This window comes from Scyliorhinus canicula, chromosome 3 (genome assembly GCF_902713615.1).
Source record: "Scyliorhinus canicula chromosome 3, sScyCan1.1, whole genome shotgun sequence".
NCBI classification, from domain to species: Eukaryota; Metazoa; Chordata; class Chondrichthyes; order Carcharhiniformes; family Scyliorhinidae; genus Scyliorhinus; species Scyliorhinus canicula.
Genome location: NC_052148.1, coordinates 70,247,311 through 70,268,948, shown reverse-complemented (window position 1 = coordinate 70,268,948; position 21,638 = coordinate 70,247,311). Strand labels below are relative to the sequence as shown.

General features: G+C 47.5%; 1 protein-coding gene across 18 annotated transcripts in view; it reads right to left on the bottom strand.

The window, feature by feature from the left end:
• celf4 (CUGBP, Elav-like family member 4) overlaps positions 1 to 21,638 on the bottom strand; it is a 1,331,379-nt gene that overhangs the window by 87,429 nt on the left and 1,222,312 nt on the right. For 12 of the 18 annotated variants that reach the window (XR_005459940.1, XM_038790659.1, XM_038790661.1 and 9 more), the window contains one exon: positions 15,478 to 15,645. The exons of the other annotated variants lie outside the window; for them this stretch is intronic. Coding sequence is in view for 11 of the 12 variants with exons in the window: in XM_038790659.1 (XP_038646587.1) it covers positions 15,478 to 15,645 (168 nt within the window). In the remaining variant the exon portion in view is untranslated. The remainder of the gene's footprint in view (positions 1 to 15,477; positions 15,646 to 21,638) is intronic. 18 annotated transcript variants of the gene reach the window in all.

Sequence of the window (21,638 nt, the reverse complement as noted above, 5' to 3'; positions counted from 1 at the left end):
GGTAGCCCGGTTTGTGGTGGTCAGCTGTGCCCTCCACAACCTGGCACAGCAGTGGGGTGACGTGCTGGAGGTGGAGGGGGAGGAACATGTGGCCACTTCCGAACAGGACGAGGAGGTGGCACCGGATAAAGAAGGGCTGGAGGACCAGGCTGGGAAAGACCCGCAGGCCAGGCGGAGGATGGAGGACAGATGGTAGCGACGAGGGTCCAGAAAGCCTGGAGGGCCCGGGAGGCCCTCATCCTCGTCCGCTTCATATAGGACGTGGCCTCATCCGTCATTGCACCTCATCCACTTCCCCCGCCCCCATCTTTCCCTTCCCCCACCCCTCCCCTTGCCACACCCATTCCCCCTTTCCCCCGACCCTGTTCCAGGCTCCCAGGGTTTGTCCCTAGGTTGATGGGATTGTGCTGGCATTGTCAGCTGGTCACTGTCAAAGGTGGGGGTGGGGGTGGTGGTGGGGTGTGATGATAACCCACTGAAAATTGAGCACTGTTGCGCCTCAATCTATGTCATTGTCTCCAGTTTCTTGACTCCTGCCGGTCTGCAAAGTCCACTCTTACACCCAACAACCTGAACGTGGTATGCCGGGGTAAGGGGGCGGGGTATTCTTGGACCTCCGTGCCTAGAGGAGGGGCAGTGGATAGGTAGTCGGCCATCATAGTGGAAGAAAGTGCAGAGACGTTATATTTCTCGGGTGCAACGTTTATTATATGTGGCCCCAGCTGCCCTTATCGCCCGATGGTTCCTTCCCACACCATCCTTCCCTCTTATGTCCCTTTCCCCCGAAACCCTCTCAGTGATCCTCAACCTGCCACGCTCTACCACTGTCTCTAGGTGTGTCCCCAGGATGCACACCACAGGTGGAGACAACCTGCTGCCTACCAAGACCCCTGGCTTTCGATGACCTTGGTGGCATTCTCTGAGGGTCCTGGGGCCAGAGCCCCCTGGCCCACTTGCCGGTGGCATATACCCTGCCGTGCCACCCTGTTCCGGGGGCTGACTTCGAGATGCGCCGTTGTCAGGGGGGTGGAACTTAGGTGAGCTGGTAGCTGCCGTCGCCACTCTATAGGATGACCAGGTTATCACCCAGTGCTCTGTCCTCCCTGTCAGTGCCCATAGACCTCGGGGTTCACCTCAGCATGGAAGGGCAGCTGGTTTGAGCCAAGGCAGCCTCTTCGTCATCTGGCTCTGCCAGCCCTGGTGGCTCCCCAATGTCTGCAGCTTGGTGTCAACACCCTCGCCGATGCTCCTCAGTGACTGGGACATGTTCTGAAGTGCCCCAGCAATGCCCAACTGTGACTGGGACATCTCCCCCAACGACCGAGACATGCTCTGGAATGCCTTGACAATGTCCACCTGAGACTGAGACAAGCTTTGCAATGGTTCATCAAGGTCCACGTGGGACTGGGACACGTCCTCCAGCAACTGGGACATGCTGCTGAGGCGTTCAGCCATGTCTGTCACTGACTGAGCTGCACATTGGACACCACCATTCATGCTGCTGGTGCCGTGCTTTATCCTCTCCACTTGGTGCCACACATTGCAGGCATTATCTCCTCCGCCCGTAGTCTCTGGAACTCCTGCCAATCGGCGATGCTAGAGTGTCGCTGACATCCCCCTCTGAATCTCATGGGCGCACCCTATTGACTGCATCAGCTCCAGGTTAACCTTGTCCAGAGGTTTGGCATCTGACTGGGACCCAGCTGGATCTTGGCATCCAGCAGACCTCCGACTACTGCCTCACCTGGTCATTCCTGCCTCCACCTCATGTGCATCAACAACTATATTATGCTCACCAGAATGCGTCCCAGAGGCCTGAACACTACTTTTGCCCACCAAAATATGTGTCTCTGCGCTGGTGGGGGGTGGGAATGACAGCTGTGTCACGAACAAGGTGGTGTCTTCGGAACCCCTCCGAGTGTTCTCATGGGAGGGATCACCACGGATGGGCTGGAATTGTTGGTTGGAGATCCTGCAGCAGAATGGACTGTGGTCAGCAGGAGGGATGGATCAGTCTGTTTGGCATTAACAACTCACATGTGACGGGGCACCTGGGTGGGGGGCCGATGGATCCTCACCTCTGCGCTATATGACAACCTCTATGTTGGTAATCGATCTGTCCTTGGCCACCCTGCGACTTCCAGGGCCTGTTCTTCATAGGGGGTGAGAACTCTGATATTTGGCTCCCTGCTGCCCATCTGGGCTCTCTAACATCTGTTATGGGTCAGTTTCTCCTGCGTGGACACAGAGGGGGCCATAGTGAGCCATATGCTTTGTTCATCGCGGAGGTGGGGGGGGGGGGCTGAATATGGGGGGATGGGGAGTATTGGGGGATTAGCGATGGGAAGTGTGGGAAGCTTGTGGTCGGGGGAGTGGGAGTATGAGGGAGGATGGGCGATGGGGAGTATGGGGGGATGGGGAGTATAGGGGAGATGGGGAGTATGGGAGGCTGGTGGTAGGGGGAGTGGGAGTATGAGGGAGTATGGGGGATGGGGCAGAGGGGGAGTTTGGGAGGCTGGTGGTACGGGGAGTGGGATTATGAAGGAGGATGGGATGGGGAGTATGGGGCAGAGGGGTGTACGGGAGGCTGGATGGGGAGTATGGGGAGAGGGGGAGTATGGGAGGCTGGTGGTACGGGGAGTGGGAGTATGAGGGAGGATGGGGATGGGGAGTATGGGGAGAGGGGGAGTATGGGAGGTTGGTGGTACGGGGAGTGGGAGTATGAGGGAGGATGGGGATGGGGAGTATGGGGGGATGGGGAGTATGGGGGAGTATGGGAGGCTGGTGGTACGGGGAGTGGGAGTATGAGGGAGTATGGGGGATGGGGAGTATGGGGAGAGGGGGAGTATGGGAGGCTGGTGGTACGGGGAGTGGGAGTATGAGGGAGTATGGGGGATGGGGAGTATGGGGGAGAGGAGGAGTATGGGAGGCTGGTGGTAGGGGGAGTGGGAGTATGAGGGAGGATGGGGATGGGGAGTATGGGGCAGAGGGGAGTATGGGAGGCTGGTGGTACGGGGAGTGGGAGTATGAGGGAGGATGGGGGATGGGGAGTATGGGGGAGAGGGGGAGTATGGGAGGCTGGTGGTACGGGGAGTGGGAGTATGAGGGAGTATGGGGAATGGGGAGTATGGGGCAGAGGGGAGTATGGGAGGCTGGTGGTACGGGGAGTGGGAGTATGAGGGAGGATGAGGATGGGGAGTATGGGGGGATGGGGAGTATAGGAGGCTGGTGGTATGGGGAGTATGAGGGAGTATGGGGGATGGGGAGTATGGGGGGATGGGGAGTATGGGAGGCTGGTGGTACGGGGAGTGGGAGTATGAGGGAGTATGGGGGATGGGGAGTATGGGGGAGAGGGGGAGTATGGGAGGCTGGTGGTACGGAGAGTGGGAGTATGAGGGAGGATGGGGGATGGGGAGTATGGGGGGATGGGGAGTATGGGAGGCTGGTGGCAGGGGGAGTGGGAGTATGAGGGAGTATGGGGGGATGGGGAGTATGGGGGGATGGGGAGTATGGGAGGCTGGTGGCAGGGGGAGTGGGAGTATGAGGGAGTATGGGGATGGGGAGTATGGGGGGATGGGGAGTATGGGAGGCTGGTGGTACGGGGAGTGGGAGTATGAGGGAGTATGGGGGATGGGGAGTATGGGGGGGAGGAGGAGTATGGGAGGCTGGTGGTACGGGGAGTGGGAGTATGAGGGAGTATGGGGATGGGGAGTATGGGGCAGAGGGGGAGTATGGGAGGCTGGTGGCAGGGGGAGTGGGAGTATGAGGGAGGATGGGGGATGGGGAGTATGGGGCAGAGGGTGAGTATGGGAGGCTGGTGGCAGGGGGAGTGGGAGTATGAGGGAGGATGGGGGATGGGGAGTATGGGGGAGAGGGGGAGTATGGGAGGCTGGTGGTACGGGGAGTGGGAGTATGAGGGAGTATGGGGAATGGGGAGTATGGGGGAGAGGGGGAGTATGGGAGGCTGGTGGTACGGGGAGTGGGAGTATGAGGGAGTATGGGGGATGGGGAGTATGGGGAGAGGGGGAGTATGGGAGGCTGGTGGTACAGGGAGTGGGAGTATGAGGGAGGATGGGGGATGGGGAGTATGGGGGAGAGGGGGAGTATGGGAGGCTGGTGGTACGGGGAGTGGGAGTATGAGGGAGGATGGGGGATGGGGAGTATGGGGGAGAGGGGGAGTATGGGAGGCTGGTGGTACGGGGAGTGGGAGTATGAGGGAGGATGGGGGATGGGGAGTATGGGGGAGAGGGGGAGTATGGGAGGCTGGTGGTACGGGGAGTGGGAGTATGAAGGAGGATGGGGGATGAGGAGTATGGAGGGATGGGGCAAATGGGTTGGGGGGATGATGGGGAGGATGAGGGGCTAGCGTGGGCGGCTATGCTGCATATGGGTAGGCCGGGGCATGGTACGGTGCTGCGTGGGGGTGGTGCCAGGTGCATGCTCGTCCCCTGTGGGGGGGGGGGGCAGATGGGGGGCAGGGGCGGTGCCACTGCCAAGTCACCCGTGTGGCCCAGTGCCCAGTGGAGGTCGTTGATCTTCTCATGACACTGGGTGTCAGTCCTCCTGGTGATGTTTTCCAAGCTGACAGTCACTGTCACTTCCTCCCAATGGCTGCCCTGTGGCTGACCGTCCGAACCCCACAGGGGAACCAAGCACCCCGTCTCGCCTTCACCGCGTCCAACAATCTGGCCCGAATCAAGGGGCTGGTCTCCTTGGTGGTATGACTGTGCTGTGTGGGGTATGCTGTGCGGGAAGTGCTGCTCCCCTTGTTAGCAGGAAGCTGGTGGGTGCAGTCCCAGCGAATCAGCCAGTGGGACCATCATTTGTGGTGTGAAGCCCGTATGGCCCCGTTAGTGCACCAATTAACATTTGAAACCGGCGATGACCTCGCATAGTCGAGCATCAGGAAGCCCGTTGCAGTTCCTGTTCATGACCACACTTAGGGCCTTTTCAATTAAATTGTGCCTATCTCCAAATTTGCAGATGACACAAAGTTGTGGGAGAGGGAGCTGTGCGTTGCCAAGTTGCTTCAGAGTATTTCGAGCAAGTTGAGTGTGTGGGCAAACGCATGGCAGATGCAGTGTAATGTGGAGTCTGCACCGGCCCTTGAAAGAGAACCCTACTCAAGCGCATGCCTTGGGCAATTCAGCATGGCCAATAAATGTGAGGTTATCCACTTTTGTAGCAGAAAGAGGAAGACAGATTATTATCTGAATGGTTATAGATTGAGAGAGGGGAATGTGCAACAAGACCTTGGTGTCCTTGTACACCAGTCACTGAAGGTAAGCACGCAGGTAGAGCAGGTAGTAAAGAAGGCAAATGCTTTGTTGCCTTCATAGCGAGTGCAGGAGAAGAGATGTTGTGCTAAATTTGCTACCACTGAAAGTGCTGAGGCTAAAACATTGCCGGCGGAATTCTCCGTCACCGGGATCACCGGTCGGACAGCAATGCACCCACGCCAGCGGGTTTTCTGCCGGCAAGGGGTGGCTGCAATGGGAAACCCCATTGGCTGGCTCCGGGAAACAGAGAATCCCGCTGCCGGCGGGGGCACGCTGCACGGCAGCTGGCGGACTGGAGAATCCTGCCCTGTGGGTTTTCAAGAAGGACTTAGATATAGCTCTTCGGGCTAAAGGGATCAAAGGATATTGGGGGGTGAGGGGGGGGGAAGTAACAGGTTACTGAGTTGGATTACAATCAGCCATGATCATAATGAATGGCGCAGCAGACTTGAAGGGCCGAATGGCCCACTCTTGCTCCTAATTTCTATGTGTTTGTGATTTGCTTTAATAACTAGGCTTCCACCTGTTGTTTCTGGCAGGAATCCCGATCATCTAAAATGAAGCCAATGTTAGAATGGGACGTTTATTGGTATTAATTTTATCTCTCAGGAACAAGAGTCGGCCATTGTGACCCTTGGGCTTGTCTTACCTTTCAATTGGGTCATAATTGATCTGCATCTTAGCTCCCTTTACCTGTATTGTTTCCATATCATTTGATACTTTCCCCCTCAAAAATCTAGCAATCTCAGTTTGAAATTGGCAATTGATCTCGGGATGAGATTTTCTGGGCATGCCCACCTCGGGACTGAAAATCCCCACCCGAAGTCAGAGAATTTACAGTGCAGAAGAAGGCCATTTGGTCCATCGAGTCTGCCTCGGCCCTTGAAAGAGAACCCTACTCAAGCCCATGCCTCCAACCTATCCCCGTAAACCAGTAACCCCACTTAACGGGCGCGATTCTCCGCTCCCCATGCGGGTGGGAGAATCGTGGGAGGGCCGGGTGACTCATTTCACGCCTCCCTGGCGCCCCCCGCGATTCTCCCACCCCCCGCTCAGAAGAATCGGCTCTCGCCGTTTTTCACGCCGACCGGCGATTCTCCGACCCGGATGGGCCTACCGGTTCACGACGGCGGCAACCACACCTGGTCGCTGCCATCGTGAACATGGGCGCCAAAGGCCCGTTTGAAGCTTGTGGGGGGCGGAGAGGGGGGTGAGTACGATGGCCGTGCTCGGGAGGGGACTGGCCTGCGATCGGTGCCCACCGATCGTCGGGCCGGCGTCTCAAAGCGATGCACTCTTTCCCCTCCGCCGCCCCGCAAGATCAAGCCGCCACGTCTTGCGGGGCAGCGGAGGGGAAGATGGCCACCGTGCATGCGCGGGTTTGAGCCGTCAGCCGTCGTGACGTCAGCCGCGCATGCGTGGGTTAGAGCTGGCCAACCTGCGCATGCGCGGCTGACGTCACTTAGGTGCGCTGGCCGCGTCATTCACGGCGCGCATGCGTCAAGGCCCGGCAGCCGAGAATAACGGAGCACCGCTCCTAGCCCCCCGGGTGGAGGTGAATACGGTGAGAGGAGCGGCCTCCGAGGCCGTCGTGAAACTCGGCCGAGTTCACGACGGCCTTCCCGATTTTTCCCGGGGGCGGAGAATTCCTCCCAACATTTGTGGACAAATGTTTGGTAATTTAGCATGGCCAATCCACCTAACCCGCACATCTTTGGACTGTGGGAGGAAACCGGAGCACCCAGAGGACACCCATGCAGACTCCGCACAGACAGTGACCCAAGCCGGGAATCGAATCTGGGACCCTGGAGCTGTGAAGAAACTGTGCTAACCACTGTGCTACCATGCTGCCCAATGGGCCTTTTCCTGGTCCATTAAAGTTTCTGTTCCAATTGCACTGGGGCTGGTTTAGCCCAGTGGGCTAAATAACTGGCTTGCAATGCAGAACAATGCCAGCAGCGCGGGTTCAATTCCCGTACCAGCCTGCCCGAACAGGCACCGGAATATGGCGACTAGGGGCTTTTCACAGTAACTTAATTGAAGCCTATTTGTGACAATAAGCGATTATTATTATTATTACATGGGACTGGGAAATCTCGGCCCTAGTCTCAGTGGTTTTTTAGGAAAGAGTGTTCCAGATTTCCCAAAGCATCTCCTTTGCTACCAGGTCATGTGGTAAAGCAGCGTGATACAGAAAGAAAAATAGGCACCCCTAACTTTCCGGAATTCACGTTTATCATCAATTTATTCAACAATGATAGCACCTTCCCAATCATATTTGACCTATTATCAGTTGCATTGCTGCGCCAAATAAATATTGCTAATCTGCCTTCCTTACCAAAGAAATAGCAAATTAATGTAATTAATGAGAAAGACAGAAAAAAATACACAGAAGAAAATACTCTTCTCACTAATATCACTCCTGCACATGAAGATGGATTAGTTGAGAACCACATCTATAATTAAAGACAATGCAGCTTGATATGTTAATTAAACAGCGTGAATCCAGTTTGAGGAAAACTATTGCAGAATATAGGCAATTGCTCAAAACTTCATCAACCAAGCTTACTTATTTAACTCTTTGAGTACTGCAAGTTGGTTAGTATATTGGTAAATGTAAGCACTGCACGCATGATGTGTGTAGCACACTAGTTCTTAGCTATTACTTTTGTCTGTGTTAAATATTAAAATTTTGAGTGCCATTCTTACTTTATCCTCATTCTTTTCTTATCCACGAGAAGCTGATCAGCTTCTGATATCTCACTCTGGTGGCTATTCTCCTCGAGGCTAGGTTACAATACCATCAGGCTAATTTAAATATCGGCTCACATCCATTCTTTCCATTGAGGCCCACCAGATGGCAACCATGACCAGAAACTTTACATTATCCCCCCCCCCCCCGGCCCTTGCTCATCCTCTCCCATAGTCCAGGCAAGCTGAAATTGAGGTGAGACAAATTGAGTATAGGTTTCCACTTAAACCTGTGGCTTTGTGACCTAAGTGGCTCATTACCATATTGAGCAGTACACTTACCAATTGATCTCTGAAATACTTTCAACAACTTTTTGGGGATACTGCATTCTTAAAAAAAATTAATCCTGTTCTCTGCCGTGACAAGACAAGAAACGTCTTACACAGGAAAGTTAACCTGGGTCACTTTGATATACGTCCAGAGGGCCCGTTGCAAATTTGCACTGGCAGAGGTCTTTCGTTTTACTCATTCATTGGGTGTGGCAGTTTTTTTCATAGATTATCATAGAATTTACAGTGCAGAAGGAGGCCATTCGGCCCATCGAGACTGCATCGGCTCTTGGAATGAGCACCCTACCCGAGGTCAACACCTCCTCCCTATCCCCATAACCCAGTAACCCCACCCAACACTAAGGGCAATCTTGGACACTAAAGGCAATTTATCATGGCCAATCCACCAAACCTGCACATCTTTGGACTGTGGGAGGAAACCGAAGCACCCGAGGGAAACCCACGCACACACGGGGAGGATGTGCAGACTCCGCACAGACAGTGACCCAAGCCGGGAATCGAACCTGGTACCCTGGAGCTGTGAAGCATTTATGCTATCCACAATGCTACCGTGCTACCGTGACAGTTGCAGGCTGCCCATTCCTAATTGCCATTGAGGGGGCAGTTAAGAGTCAACCACATTGGTCTGGAGTCACATGTTGGCCAGGAGCGGATAAGGATGGCAGATTTCCTTCTCTAAAGAGCCAGATGAGCTTTTACAACAATCGACAATGGTTGCATGGTTATTGTTAGACTTTTAATTCCAGATATTTTTATTGAGTTTCAAATTCCATCACCTAGAACATAGAACATAGAACAGTACAGCACAGAACAGGCCCTTCGGCCCTCGATGTTGCGCCGAGCAATGATCACCCTATTTAAACCCACGTAACCCGAATACCCCTAACCCAACAATCCCCCCCATTAACCTTACACTACGGGCAATTTAGCATGGCCAATCCACCTAACCCGCACATCTTTGGACTGTGGGAGGAAACCGGAGCACCCGGAGGAAACCCACGCACACACGGGGAGGACATGCAGACTCCACACAGACAGTGACCCAGCCGGGAATCGAACCTGGGACCCTGGAGCTGTGAAGCATTGATGCTAACCACCATGCTACCGTGAGGCCCCATGTCCTACTGGGATTCAAACCCAAGTCCCCAGATCAGTGTCCTGGGTTTCTGGAGCACTAGTCCAGCGACAATACCACTCTGCCACTGCTTCCCCTCTCATATAGATCAGGAAAAAAATGTAAAGGAATCAGGGAAGTGAAGTGACAGTAAGTAATGTTAATGAAGTGCGCAAAAAAAGGTAGACTAGACTGGACCCAGACTTGATTGCTTTAACTTTTCAGCCTGCAGAGGTTTCATGTCAAATCAGTACGGCCACCTTGTCTAATAAAAACCGTAACTGTGCTCCACTCTCTAGACAGTTAACTGATAATGATGCTTTTGTATTGATTTCATTGTATAATTCAAACTTGTATGAAAGGAATGCATAATGTGTTTACACACTGGGCTGTAGCCTCAGAAGTCTGAATTTAATTACAGCCAGTTTGAGGGAGACAAAACCCTCCTCTATTTGATGGGAGTTAAGAGAAACTCAAGTCAGCCTGCAGCTTGGTTCTGACATCAGACTTGGTTCAATAAACAAATAAATTCAAGCATCGTCTATGAATATTTCAGTATTACGTCCTGAAAAGCTGTCGAAGAAAGGCTAAGGGCAATTTTAAAAAGATTTTAGCAGACATGCAATACTCTCCAGCAAAGAATCAGCACAGGCAGCAAAAGCTGAATGAGCTCCTTGGGTGCTCTAACCTTCTATGTATTTTTATGCATTAAATAGATCTGTTTAATCATGAATGTGCTGTGTAACCCATTTAGGTCTGCACCTCTGGAAGTCTCTGCAACTTTGAAAAAAATATATATTTTCAGTGTTGAGGAATTTTCGAGGTACATCTGCTCTCCCCTGTTGTCTCTCAAAATTACATATTAAAAAGGCTTCATTGCCTGGCTGTCTGCCCAGTGATCTGCTCCATTCACAATGATGCCTCACGGTAGCATGGTGGTTAGCATCAATGCTTCACAGCTCCAGGGTCCCAGGTTCGATTCCCGGCTGGGTCACTGTCTGTGTGGAGTCTGCACGTCCTCCCCGTGTGTGCGTGGGTTTCCTCCGGGTGCTCCGGTTTCCTCCCACAGTCCAAAGATGTGCGGGTTAGGTGGATTGGCCATGCTAAATTGCCCGTAGTGTAAGGTTAATGGGGGGATTGTTGGGTTACGGGTATACGGGTTACGTGGGTTTAAGTAGGGTGATCATTGCTCGGCACAACATCGAGGGCCGAAGGGCCTGTTCTGTGCTGTACTGTTCTATGTTCTATGCCAACCAGAATGCCACCTAAACAGGACGCTGACCCAATTCAGGCTGCTACCATCCCATGTGCACTGGTTATCCAAGTTACAATCGACCCTGTGCACTGGACACCACATAAGATTTTCAAATCAGAAGCCCCTTTCTTCACATTCTGATGTGGACTACTTATTAAGATTTGCACTGAATATTAATTAGCAACTAAGAAAAACCCTCACACACAAGCCTTGGGTTTGCTCCTCCCACATCCTGCTTATTGTCTGGTTTGGGTTACAGAAGAAGTGACAATCGTCCCTCCCTCAATTATCAGTGAATAATTTTCCCCAAAGCCATTAAATGGGTGCCCATGAATCCCCCCCACCATGAATTCCCACAACAGATTTCAGAAATATGCACTTTGTACATTGATATCTCCGTTTTTATTCTGCATTCTGGCTTGTGGCCTATGAGCATAACCTAAGGTGTAAGATTTTGATATTCCTACAATTTTTAGAATCTGCAACATATTTGGAATTTATTCCTTAACCACTTTTGTAAGAATCAGTTTGAATTTCTGTTGGACAATTGACAGTCAAGGTAGTTGGGAACAGGAAGTAGTTGCTTGTGAGAAACCAAACTTGATGAATTTATGACTTTAACGGTGGTGTAAAGTCTGAATTTGAGGCGTTGTCTGCTTTGAAGGAATAGTCTGAAGTTCAACAGTCTGAACGTAAGATGACACTATTGTAACTTCCTAGCTCCCCATCATCAGATTTGGGACGTACTCCAAAAATGTGCTGGGGAATCCCTCTTGGAAGTTCCCAGGTAAGGGAATAACTTCCCTTGGACAATTGCATTGTGCTGGAAACAATCAGGCAAAGCTATTTAAATCTCTAACTTTGGTTGGTTCTACCAGTTTTAAACCAACAGTTACTCTGAAAGAGTTAGAAGGAAAAAAGCTCTTCGAACTTCAGCATAACTATTTAAAAAACCCAGATGGAGCCGTACATGGGACACCCCCCACCCGGCACTCTTCCCCAATGAAGCACCCAACCCCAATGATATTCACCACTCAGCACAGGTTTCCCTGCCCTAGCCCATCACATCCCCCTCACCTAATGCTCCCAACCTGACTGGGCCTGACTCCACACTGGCCCGGCCACCCCACCTACAAAAACAACCCCGCACTACATCCCCCTCCCCCCTACACCGGAAGGGGGTTCCCTGACCCAACCTGGGACCACTCCCCGACCCAAACCCCTGTCCAAAGTCCAAATGCTCCCCTGATGTCTGACTTCCCACACTGATGTCTGTCTCCCCCACCAAAGTCTGACCCCCTAACCCCTCGATGTCCGAACCGTGCATCTTCCCCAATGTCCTTATCCTCCACCCCTGATCTCTGAGCTTCCCAACCTCTTGATATCCAAACCCTGTACATCCCCAATGTCCAAACCTTCACACACCCCACAATGTCTGAAACCCTCCACTCCCCAGATGTTCAACCCGATCGCCCCATGCCCAACTCTCCTCCTCCGATTTGATGCCCGGATCCTCCCCCGCCGATGTCTGAACCTCCACCTCCCATTCACTTAACTTAGAAATTTGCCTTTACCCTTTAAACTTTAAAGCCACCTGCTTTATGGCATGTAGAGCTGTAAAAAGGAGGCATGTTCTCCTTTGCTCCTTTTGCACTTTGCTGCTGGAGCTGGGAGTATGCTCCGCTTCTTGAGACTCACCCGGACTGAGTCAGGAAGGTTGGGCGAGGCAGGTGTTTTAGAACTTAAGCACAGGTAAGTTGGGACAGAGTGACAATCTGCTGCTGATTGCCACACCAGGGAAGTTACGGCCCTATGTTAAACAAACCATGTATTTCCTTAATGGATTTGTACCAGTGGGGAAACCTTTATTTTCTGATATCTGGGGGCTTTGGTAAAAATATGTTGAGAAGAGAATGTGACTTTATTGATGGGTTCTTTGTATTTGGAAGAAATATGCTATTTGTAATGAAATGTAAACTTTGAGGGGCCCAGGGGAAAAAAATGAACATCTGTCTTTCAGGCTCTAGTTGCAGAGATGGGGTGACGCAGGGTGATTTGCGTCCTATAGCCAATAGGAGCGATGAATTTGGACCAGTTCCAAAAATGGAGGGAGGAGTGAGAGACTGAGGGGTAAAAGTTGAGAAATTGTAGTCTTTATTGGCACAGTGATACCATGGCTTCTGGAGTATGATATTTCTGGACACAGTTCAATGTCACTTCAAAGACAAAGAAAGAGGCACCGCCTGCGCTGACAACACCAAGAGTTCTGAGGACCTTGAAAGATGAGAAACCTCTATGTTGTCTTCACTGCTTCTTGTTACGTAGAGGTAAAATCCTGCTTACTAAATTCTACTTGATTAATAAATACTAATTATTCATACCTTGTACCTCAAGCCTAACTGAGAACCCTAGTGTTAGAAATTAAGAATTTGGCACCTTTGAGGTTTTTAAAAAAATAAAAGGGTGTTGTACCTCGAAAACCTAAACCTTACAAGGGGCATAGTTCAGCAGGGTAGATACAAAGCAACCATCTGGGAAGGTGGACAGTTTTCAACAATTTGACACATTAATTTCCAATCTGTACACAGTGGAAACATAGTTGTTCTTCAACTCTGGGGGCTGTTCGAAAATTTGTAATTGTAACGAGGAAAAGAGAATTTTATCCCACTTCATTATTAATGTCCTGTGCACCCCAAAACAAATGGAAGTTCCCACTAGTTGCAGAAAACTGTGGGAATGCGCTTATACATTCAGCAGGAATGTCACTCATGAGGAAGTATGTTCAGGTTATGAATTGGGTATTCCTGTAATGATGTATAAGACTGTTTTCCTATACCTACGAATGAAAAAGTTTCAAACTTACAGGAATGCTGTAAGCAACTTTATTGCTACTATCACCAACTGTGCTATAACTGACCCATGACTGGAAAAGCAGGTGGAAGTTACTTGAGCAAAAAAACACAGCCGAAGTTTAATTTGCAAGTAAATTATTTAGCCATAGTATAATTAGGGTTCTTGTACACATAAAATATAGCTAATGTGGCTGTTTGAGTAGATTTTGCAAAAGCCCCTGGTATTGCTTGTTAACAGATTTCATGCTAAGGAGCTCAATAGTACAATTTTATATCCTCTTTGTATCCAATGAAAATCTGCCATTGAAGAGAGCTTCCAAATTTAGTAATGACTTCAGTGAATCAGCATTTACCGGCTACATTACGGGCCAATCGGGATCAGTAAACATAGAATAATGGATTCCTGGGAGTGATTCCAAAGCAGTAATGTAGTATAGGGGCTCAGATGGCTCATATAGAGAATAATGGAAACCTACGAGATATTACAAAATGGTAATCTAATCTGGGAGTTTAGATCACTCGTAAAAGCCACTCAGAATTTGCTCACAGAGCTCATGACATCATCTGAATTTTCTGCTTCAATTTCGAGCTGAAAGGGAGCTAAAATCAAAAAACCGTGGATGCTGGATGGAAGCTTGAAATAAAAAGCAGAAAATGCTGAGAATGATTTGGGATCTTTGATGATGGCGTTCCACTCATAATGAACCTATCATTTGATTCCAGGCTGTTTTTGCAAATCATTCTGATCTGTGTGAACTGATCAGAATCCCCCTCCCCCATCGCCTGTGTTATTCTTCGCAAATCGTAAGATTTGGCAGTGCTATTAAAATCATTATCTGTTATCTATTACCATTTCAATAAGATCTAAACATTCTGTGAAAATTTTATTCAGTTTGTGGTTGTTGATTTGTCCTGGCATCAGCTGGCAGTGTGGCCACTGATTGTCTACTTTCCATGTCCTTGAAGCAGGATGACTGTCATAACATGATTTAAGGACAGAAACTTCATTAATGCAGATTTATCGGCGAAAAGAAAGTACAATTAATTCACAGGAAGTTTTATTTCAATGGGTGCAGTTCAATAAATGGGTGAGTGCGTGTGGTGTGAGAGAGAGATAGAGATATAGAGAGAGAGAGGGCAGAATAAGAGGTGGTTCTCATAAATAGGCTTCTTTTTTACCTCACACAACTGAATCAAATAAAGCGTCTCAGGTTAGGCAAAATCTTGAGATTTTGATGTGAAACACTGAAGAACAATACAAAATACCACAGTTGTAAAAACAAAAACTCCTGTGTGTACATCTCTTCAAGTATATTCTTCACGTATTCTGGTGAAAGCTTTTAGAAAAGGGGGTTTCTAATTGATTCTGGAGGGTTGCGTTCAAGCAGGACTTATTAAAGTGAAGGAATTACAGGAACGCTTTCTCATTTTTCAGTAGCGACTTTATAAATCATTATTGAAAGCTATATATTATTGTAATAGTATGACAAATGCATGATGGAATAGCTCAGTTGCTTGGAGTCCTGATTCAAAAATGGCTGCTCTGAGATTATTATGGAGACTGCAGGTCAATAACATTAGCATTTGCTTTTTATAAAGAACTTCAATTTGAAACAATTTTGAAACTGACCATTCATCCAAGTGCTGGGCATTAAATCAGAAAAGTCATGTTCATTTTAATTATGTATCTCCTTCTAAATGTGTGATGCTTTGGATTAATTGCATAGACTGTCAATTTGCCTCTATTTTTCAAATTGTAATGGTGACTTAATTATTATGTGTAGTAGTGCCGAACCTCCTTGATTTTAGGGATTGTAATCTACCCTTGTGCAGCCCACTGAGGGTTGGACATCGATGCGTTTAGTGGCAGTAACAGTCTAAAATGGCCCAGGACTCAACCGCACTTTGAAGAGTATTCTTATAGTGGACACTCACCGTGCGTGCAGACGGAGCTTACTGTGTGCCACATCTGGTTGGAGTTTTCATCTCCCGCCTGACCGATTGGGAGGACTGGTGAGCCGGCTCTAGTGAATAACAAAAGAGCGCATCGCGGGCCGGATGAAACGTCCTGCCTGGCCTCTGGAGACCACTCATGGGCTGACCCTTCGGAATAATTAAAAAGTGCATTGAGGGCCGAATGTAATCATCCAACAGGCCATTTCCAGCCCGTGGGTTAATTTATGTTGTGCAACACTGTGCTAGATTCTAGATGGTGCAAACACATTATTCTAAGTTCTTCATGGAGTCCATAAATTGTCCTAGTATTGCAAATACACAAATAAGCACATTTTCAACATACAACACTACGGCATATCAGTGCTACTCATATTATGACTTAGGAGACATTTGCAGCCCACTCTCCCTATTGTCCAGATCCCTTGACGGACTGCAGTTCCAGTTGTCTCTGTGGGGCTCCACGTCTGTTCTGCTTAGCTGTGAAATGTTTACATGCCAGCAGGAAATGCCATTCCCTCTCCTTTTTTTGCTTTCCAGGAAAAGAAGGTGAGAGAATGCTTTTAGGAAACAGAACTTTCCCAGCTTTCAGTAAGTTGTCTAAGTGGAACTACTTTGGTCCCACCAATTAATGTTGCCTTTCTCTCACAGTGCGGAAGCGCCTGGTCTACACTTGGCAACTGCCCACAGTGGCACAATCGGAATGAGGAGCTAATTGTGTGGAGAATCACAGGTCTGCATCACACCAGTCTGTGTTGCAGAAGTTTTGAGAAATATTTCTCGAACAGCAACAGTAAAAGCAACACCAACTTGTATGTATTAACTGCAGCTATTGTTTGGGAATGTAGTACTCTCAAATATTACTGAGATGGAGCGACTTTATGCCCACTTTTGTCCTGATGATGTTTAAAGGTGTAAAACACTGTGGAAAATCCCTTCTATACATAACAGGAGTACACTGCACTTAACTTAGACTTTATTCACAAAAGTGACTTTCAATCAAAAACCTTTCTCTGTATTTTTGTTCTATCCAAAAATATTTTTTCGAAAAAACTTAAAACACAAAGCACCGTACATGATGGAAGTAAAACAAAATGGAAAAACTAGAAAATTATAACATAATGTAATTAGAGTGATTTAAAATAAGTAACGTTCAGAACAGAGGATTTAAATTATGAACTAGTATGCAACATATTCCAACAATGTTCATCGTATGAGCAACAGTTAAAAAAATCTTCATGCTTAGCATTTTTCTTTTTTTAAAACTAAGTCATTATGCTAATTTGTACACAGAATAATTACCAAATTCTTTATGAGCTGAAACACTTCTGTGTATACATTATACTTTTGATTTATAGATGTGTAAGCAATATTTTGAGTCAAATCCTGCTGAGCATACAGATGGGTATCATTTCCTTCAAAAGCCTGAGGCCTTGGGGAGTTAACAGAAAGCATTCCTTTCCCCTTTGTCCTCAAATATTTATATCGCTTTCACTTACCTTTGTTCTTAATAGAATTCTAGCAGTAACACCTGTGAAGAACATCCTCAGTGACTGCTGTTATTGTACAGTTCTCCACTGGTGTTCTCAGTGGCTCTGTGTTCACAATTAACCTATTATGAACGCATTCTGGGAACAAATGGTCGGGGCCTTCAATGAGTGATGCTGAGCCAGAAAGTGGGTTGAGTGCTCAATCACAGTAATCGAGATCAGGGGCAGTTCATCCCATCGCAAGGGAGGGGCTTTAAACACATTGGTCTACCACTATGCCACATCTGTGCAGAAGTAACATGCATGCTCACATCTCCATCCCCCACTCCTCCCCCCCCCCCCCCCCCCCCCACCCCCCAACCCCGGTATTCTCCTCAAAGTCACTTCTCAATTTCAACTGGAACACAAAGGGAATTAAGAGGCAGAATTGAAAGCAGTGCTATTTTCCACAGAGGCTAAGATATAAGAGTTGGCATCACATGCCTCTTTGCATCTGCTCACAGAGACGGGGAGAGGGATTGGTGCATTTGCACAACAGCTTACCAATTAGAATCACACAATGAGACAATTCCTTTAATCTTTAAAATATTTTTTATTGTTACACACGGTGTGATATCTAAAACGTGAAGCTTGGCAATCAGAATGGCAGCACAACATGACAGATGAACTCAAGCAGCAAAGCATCAATGAGATAGTTCACGAATGAATGTGAAAACAGAGAATGAATATGAATATAAAAAAACAAGGTTAGACTATGATAGAAGTGCAACCCAATCTTAGCCATACAGTTATCCATAACTTCTCGGTCTTCAAAGTCACCATTTAAGATTATAATCTTAACCACCCTCAGGTTATTTTACAAAGTCTGTCACCATCTGCCTGCTATTTACACTCACAGTTAATGATGGAGCTAGTGGACACACATATCATTTTTTCTGTTAACGGGAGGAAAATTAAACAACTGTTTTGGATCCAGTGCACCTGGGGCATGTGCTCCAATAGTGGCTGGCACTGAGATATAATCACAGCTGACCTGTAAAATGGGCCATCCACCTGTCACTGGCACAAGTGAACAGTTTTTGTACACTGTCAATTGCAGCTGAGGTACGTTTGGTGCCCTTTTGGGGAAATTAGCCTGGTGGGCATACAGATGAGCCAGGCCAGGTGAAATGAGGGCATTTTTACAACTTTATACAGCCCCTGCCGCACTGCCAAAAATAAATCTTTTCCGTCTGTTGGAGCAATACCATGAGTTGTTGCAATGATAAGACAATCAAAGAATTAACATTGCTTCTGAGCAAAGTCAAAATAAAACGCAGGAAAGGCAGAAAGAGTTTAAAAATAACACATTTTGGGCTTCCCGTGTTAGCCATCCGCAGTAAATGGTGGGTGAAGCAGAGTTATTGCTTCTGCAATGTTACCATGCTTGGGTACAATTAAAATGGCTGTAAAGTGCAGGAAATGGAAATGCCAATTTACTTTTATTTCTTCCCCCACTCCCTTCCCAAAGATGGAGCAGCCTGCCATACACTGCTTCACACTCTTAACAGTCTGGTCAAGAACCAAATAACAGGATTTCAGTATTGCCAGGCAAGTCTGAGTAAATGGCAGCTCTGGGACTAAGACCCTGGACCATCTGGTTGTTGCCTGAAGCAGTGACATTGTGCAGAAATGTAACATTCAGTGTGAAACAGTGAGAACAAATTGTAAGTACACATGTGGTACATTGGAAATGAGGAGAAACAAGATTATATACATCGTTTGTTAAAATAATAAGCTAAAACAGTCCCTTGCAGTCCCCAAAAGGTTAAAATCCCATGTAGCTATGATAAAATTCACATTTTTTCACCAGAAAAAGTACCTGAAAAATAAATATTTTATACAGCCCCATGGGGAAGGATATCTCATTTTCGTAGAGTCCCACTCTGGTGGACTAATGACTTTGTTGAGTGAACTTCATAGAGCCAGCTTAATGACCCCATTCATTATGGGCTACAAATGCGTGATCTGAGCAATATTCTTCATTATATGCAGCTTACACTGAGCATTTAAAGAGGGTGAATTAGTTGTCCCTTAGAAGCTGAGAGAAACTGGCTGAGGATAACAGATGAGTGAAATATGGTTTCCTGAAACTTATGGCTTTTTAAAATGCAAGAACTCCAGAACTTTTCACCAAAGAGCAAAGATTATTCAGGGTCTTCACAAATAGTGAGGAAGATACATTACCCAAGCTAGGGATGGTGAGATACACCTTTCATGTGAAAAGTTAGATGCTGTAGAAATGTTTGGCGTTATTGGTAGCCTCAAACACTTCCAGCTGCTCAGGGCATATCATCGTAAGGTAGTTTTTTTTTTACAAAATTTCCCCTTCCCACTCCTTCGCCAGCCAGATGCTGTGCCCACCAGAGACACATCTTTGGAAACCACTGATGCATTCACAGGATTTCCCAATACTCACTCCCAGAAGTTGAGGATGTCATAAAATACTTGTTGAAGTACATATTATGAGTACCCACCACTGCTGAAGTACCTGAGTGTGCATCAGTTGTGGGCACATGATGGCAACCAGTGGACTATCTTGGCCCTGATTCCTTCCCATAATATCTGCCCTCTTATTTATTTCACTGAAACACCTTGGTGGAAGACTAGACCTAGAAATGCAATATAGCACAAAGGCTGAGAAGAGGAAAGAAGGTGATCTTGATTAACAAGTAATAATTCAGAATGAATTTACAACGAGCTGAGTTGACTGCAAAACACCAGGATTAATAATTACTCCGTCTTTGATCTAACAAACACTAAAGGATATTTGTTTATTTTTTGTGCTATCTTTATACAAGTCTTAATAGCTTTAAAAAAGATGTAAGGAATCTAAGGGGAGCTTTTCTGCTTGAATGCTCCTGGTGCACAATTAAACTCTGGCTGGGAGTACACAGTTTTCCGATATGCACATACGTTGGAAGCATCAAAGTAGAAAATCTGTCATTTAATGGAAAGTAATGACCAATGGGAGAAATTTATGTTTCTTTTAAAATTCATTTACGGGATGTGGGCATCGCCGGTTAGGCCGGCATTTATTGCCCATCCCTAGTTGCCCTTCAGAAGGTGGTGGTGAGTTGCCTTCTTGAACTGCTGCAGTCCTTTTTATGTTTTACTGTTCACGTTTGTCTCAGATATTGGGTGTAATTTAAGACAAAACAGTCCAGTTTTGGGCATGAATAGCGGGGTGTTTCTTGGGGCCTTCAGCGCTGAGAACAGCCCCGTTGTAAAATGGGATTTTTCTTTTATTGGCCTGGGCGAGGAACACCCCACTGAGGCCGCACTTACCTAATTTCCTGAACTGACGAGCTCAGATATCTTTAAATGCTGCTCTGATCTCTGGCATGGGCAACCTGTCACTCAGGCACCCTGGCACTGCCAGGCTGGCACCATGATAGTGACCCAGCCAGCCTGGAAATGCCACCTGAGCACCCCAGCAGTGCCTCTGTGGCAATGCCAAGGTGCTAGGCTGGCAGTACCTGGGTGCCGCAGGAATGACAGGAGCCCAGCCATCCGGGACCTCCAATGGCCTGGGAGATACCCCCAGGTGCCATTACGCTTAGTCAACGTTTGTGTGGACCAGTGCTAAACGGCGCCATGGCGAGGTTTCCCAAGCGGGAGTATTTGTTCCCAGGGCTTGGAAAAATCAGCACCCACATATTTAAATGAGCCGAATGGAGCCCAATGAGGGCAAGATTTAACAGTCTCACGGAGTCAGACGCAACAAGGCCATTTGATCATACCATTTGTTGTTAAAGAATTGTGTTTTATTTCAATATATCTACAAATATAAATATGCACCCCTGCTATTACCTGAGAGGAACAGATGAACCGGTGTGACATAATTCAGGAGATCCTTCTGCGTCACATTTGCGATACAATATAAGTGTCAGAGAGACTGGGTATATGATCACTGGGTTAGCACATGGTCTTTTCACTTCAGTGACTTAGGCTTAATTCAGCCTGAATTGATGTGATAAAAATCTGCTCTGCCCGTTGGTTTTAAATGAATTTTGGCAGCCTCAAATAATTTGAAGTGTGACAAGTAAAGACCCATATTCATACAGGCTGGAAAACTCTAGTTGATCTCTTTTGACAACGGGGAATGGATGGGACTTTGAGTTTTATGTTCATTTTACTGAATTGGAAATATTCATAAGCTTGATTGCTGAACACCACACAATAGAATACACTGAGGCAAAGTGAAAACATAGTCTTCTGTTTTTTTTTAAAAAGCCTTTTAAAATGATGGCTTGGCAATATCTTGCCACAATTTCTTCTCATGCTTCATCTTTTTGCATACTCTTTATATGCTAACTCAAAAGAGAGCACACAAAACCTCAAAATGCCATGTGGGAAATATTGGGGAAGAATGATCTGTCTGAAGACTGAATGGGCCCGTAAACATTTTAGAATTTGATTTCAAAATTGGGATGTTGAATATCTCCCCACATTTTCCACTCAGTTGCACTTTCAACAGATCAGAGACAGTACAGGTTAGATAGAAGGGGCACTCTTACTATTTGAATTCATGTCATTATTCCTTCCCTTTCAATAAATTTAAAAGTTATGGAACTTGTATTTAGTGAAGGAATGTTGAAGCAGAAAAAATGC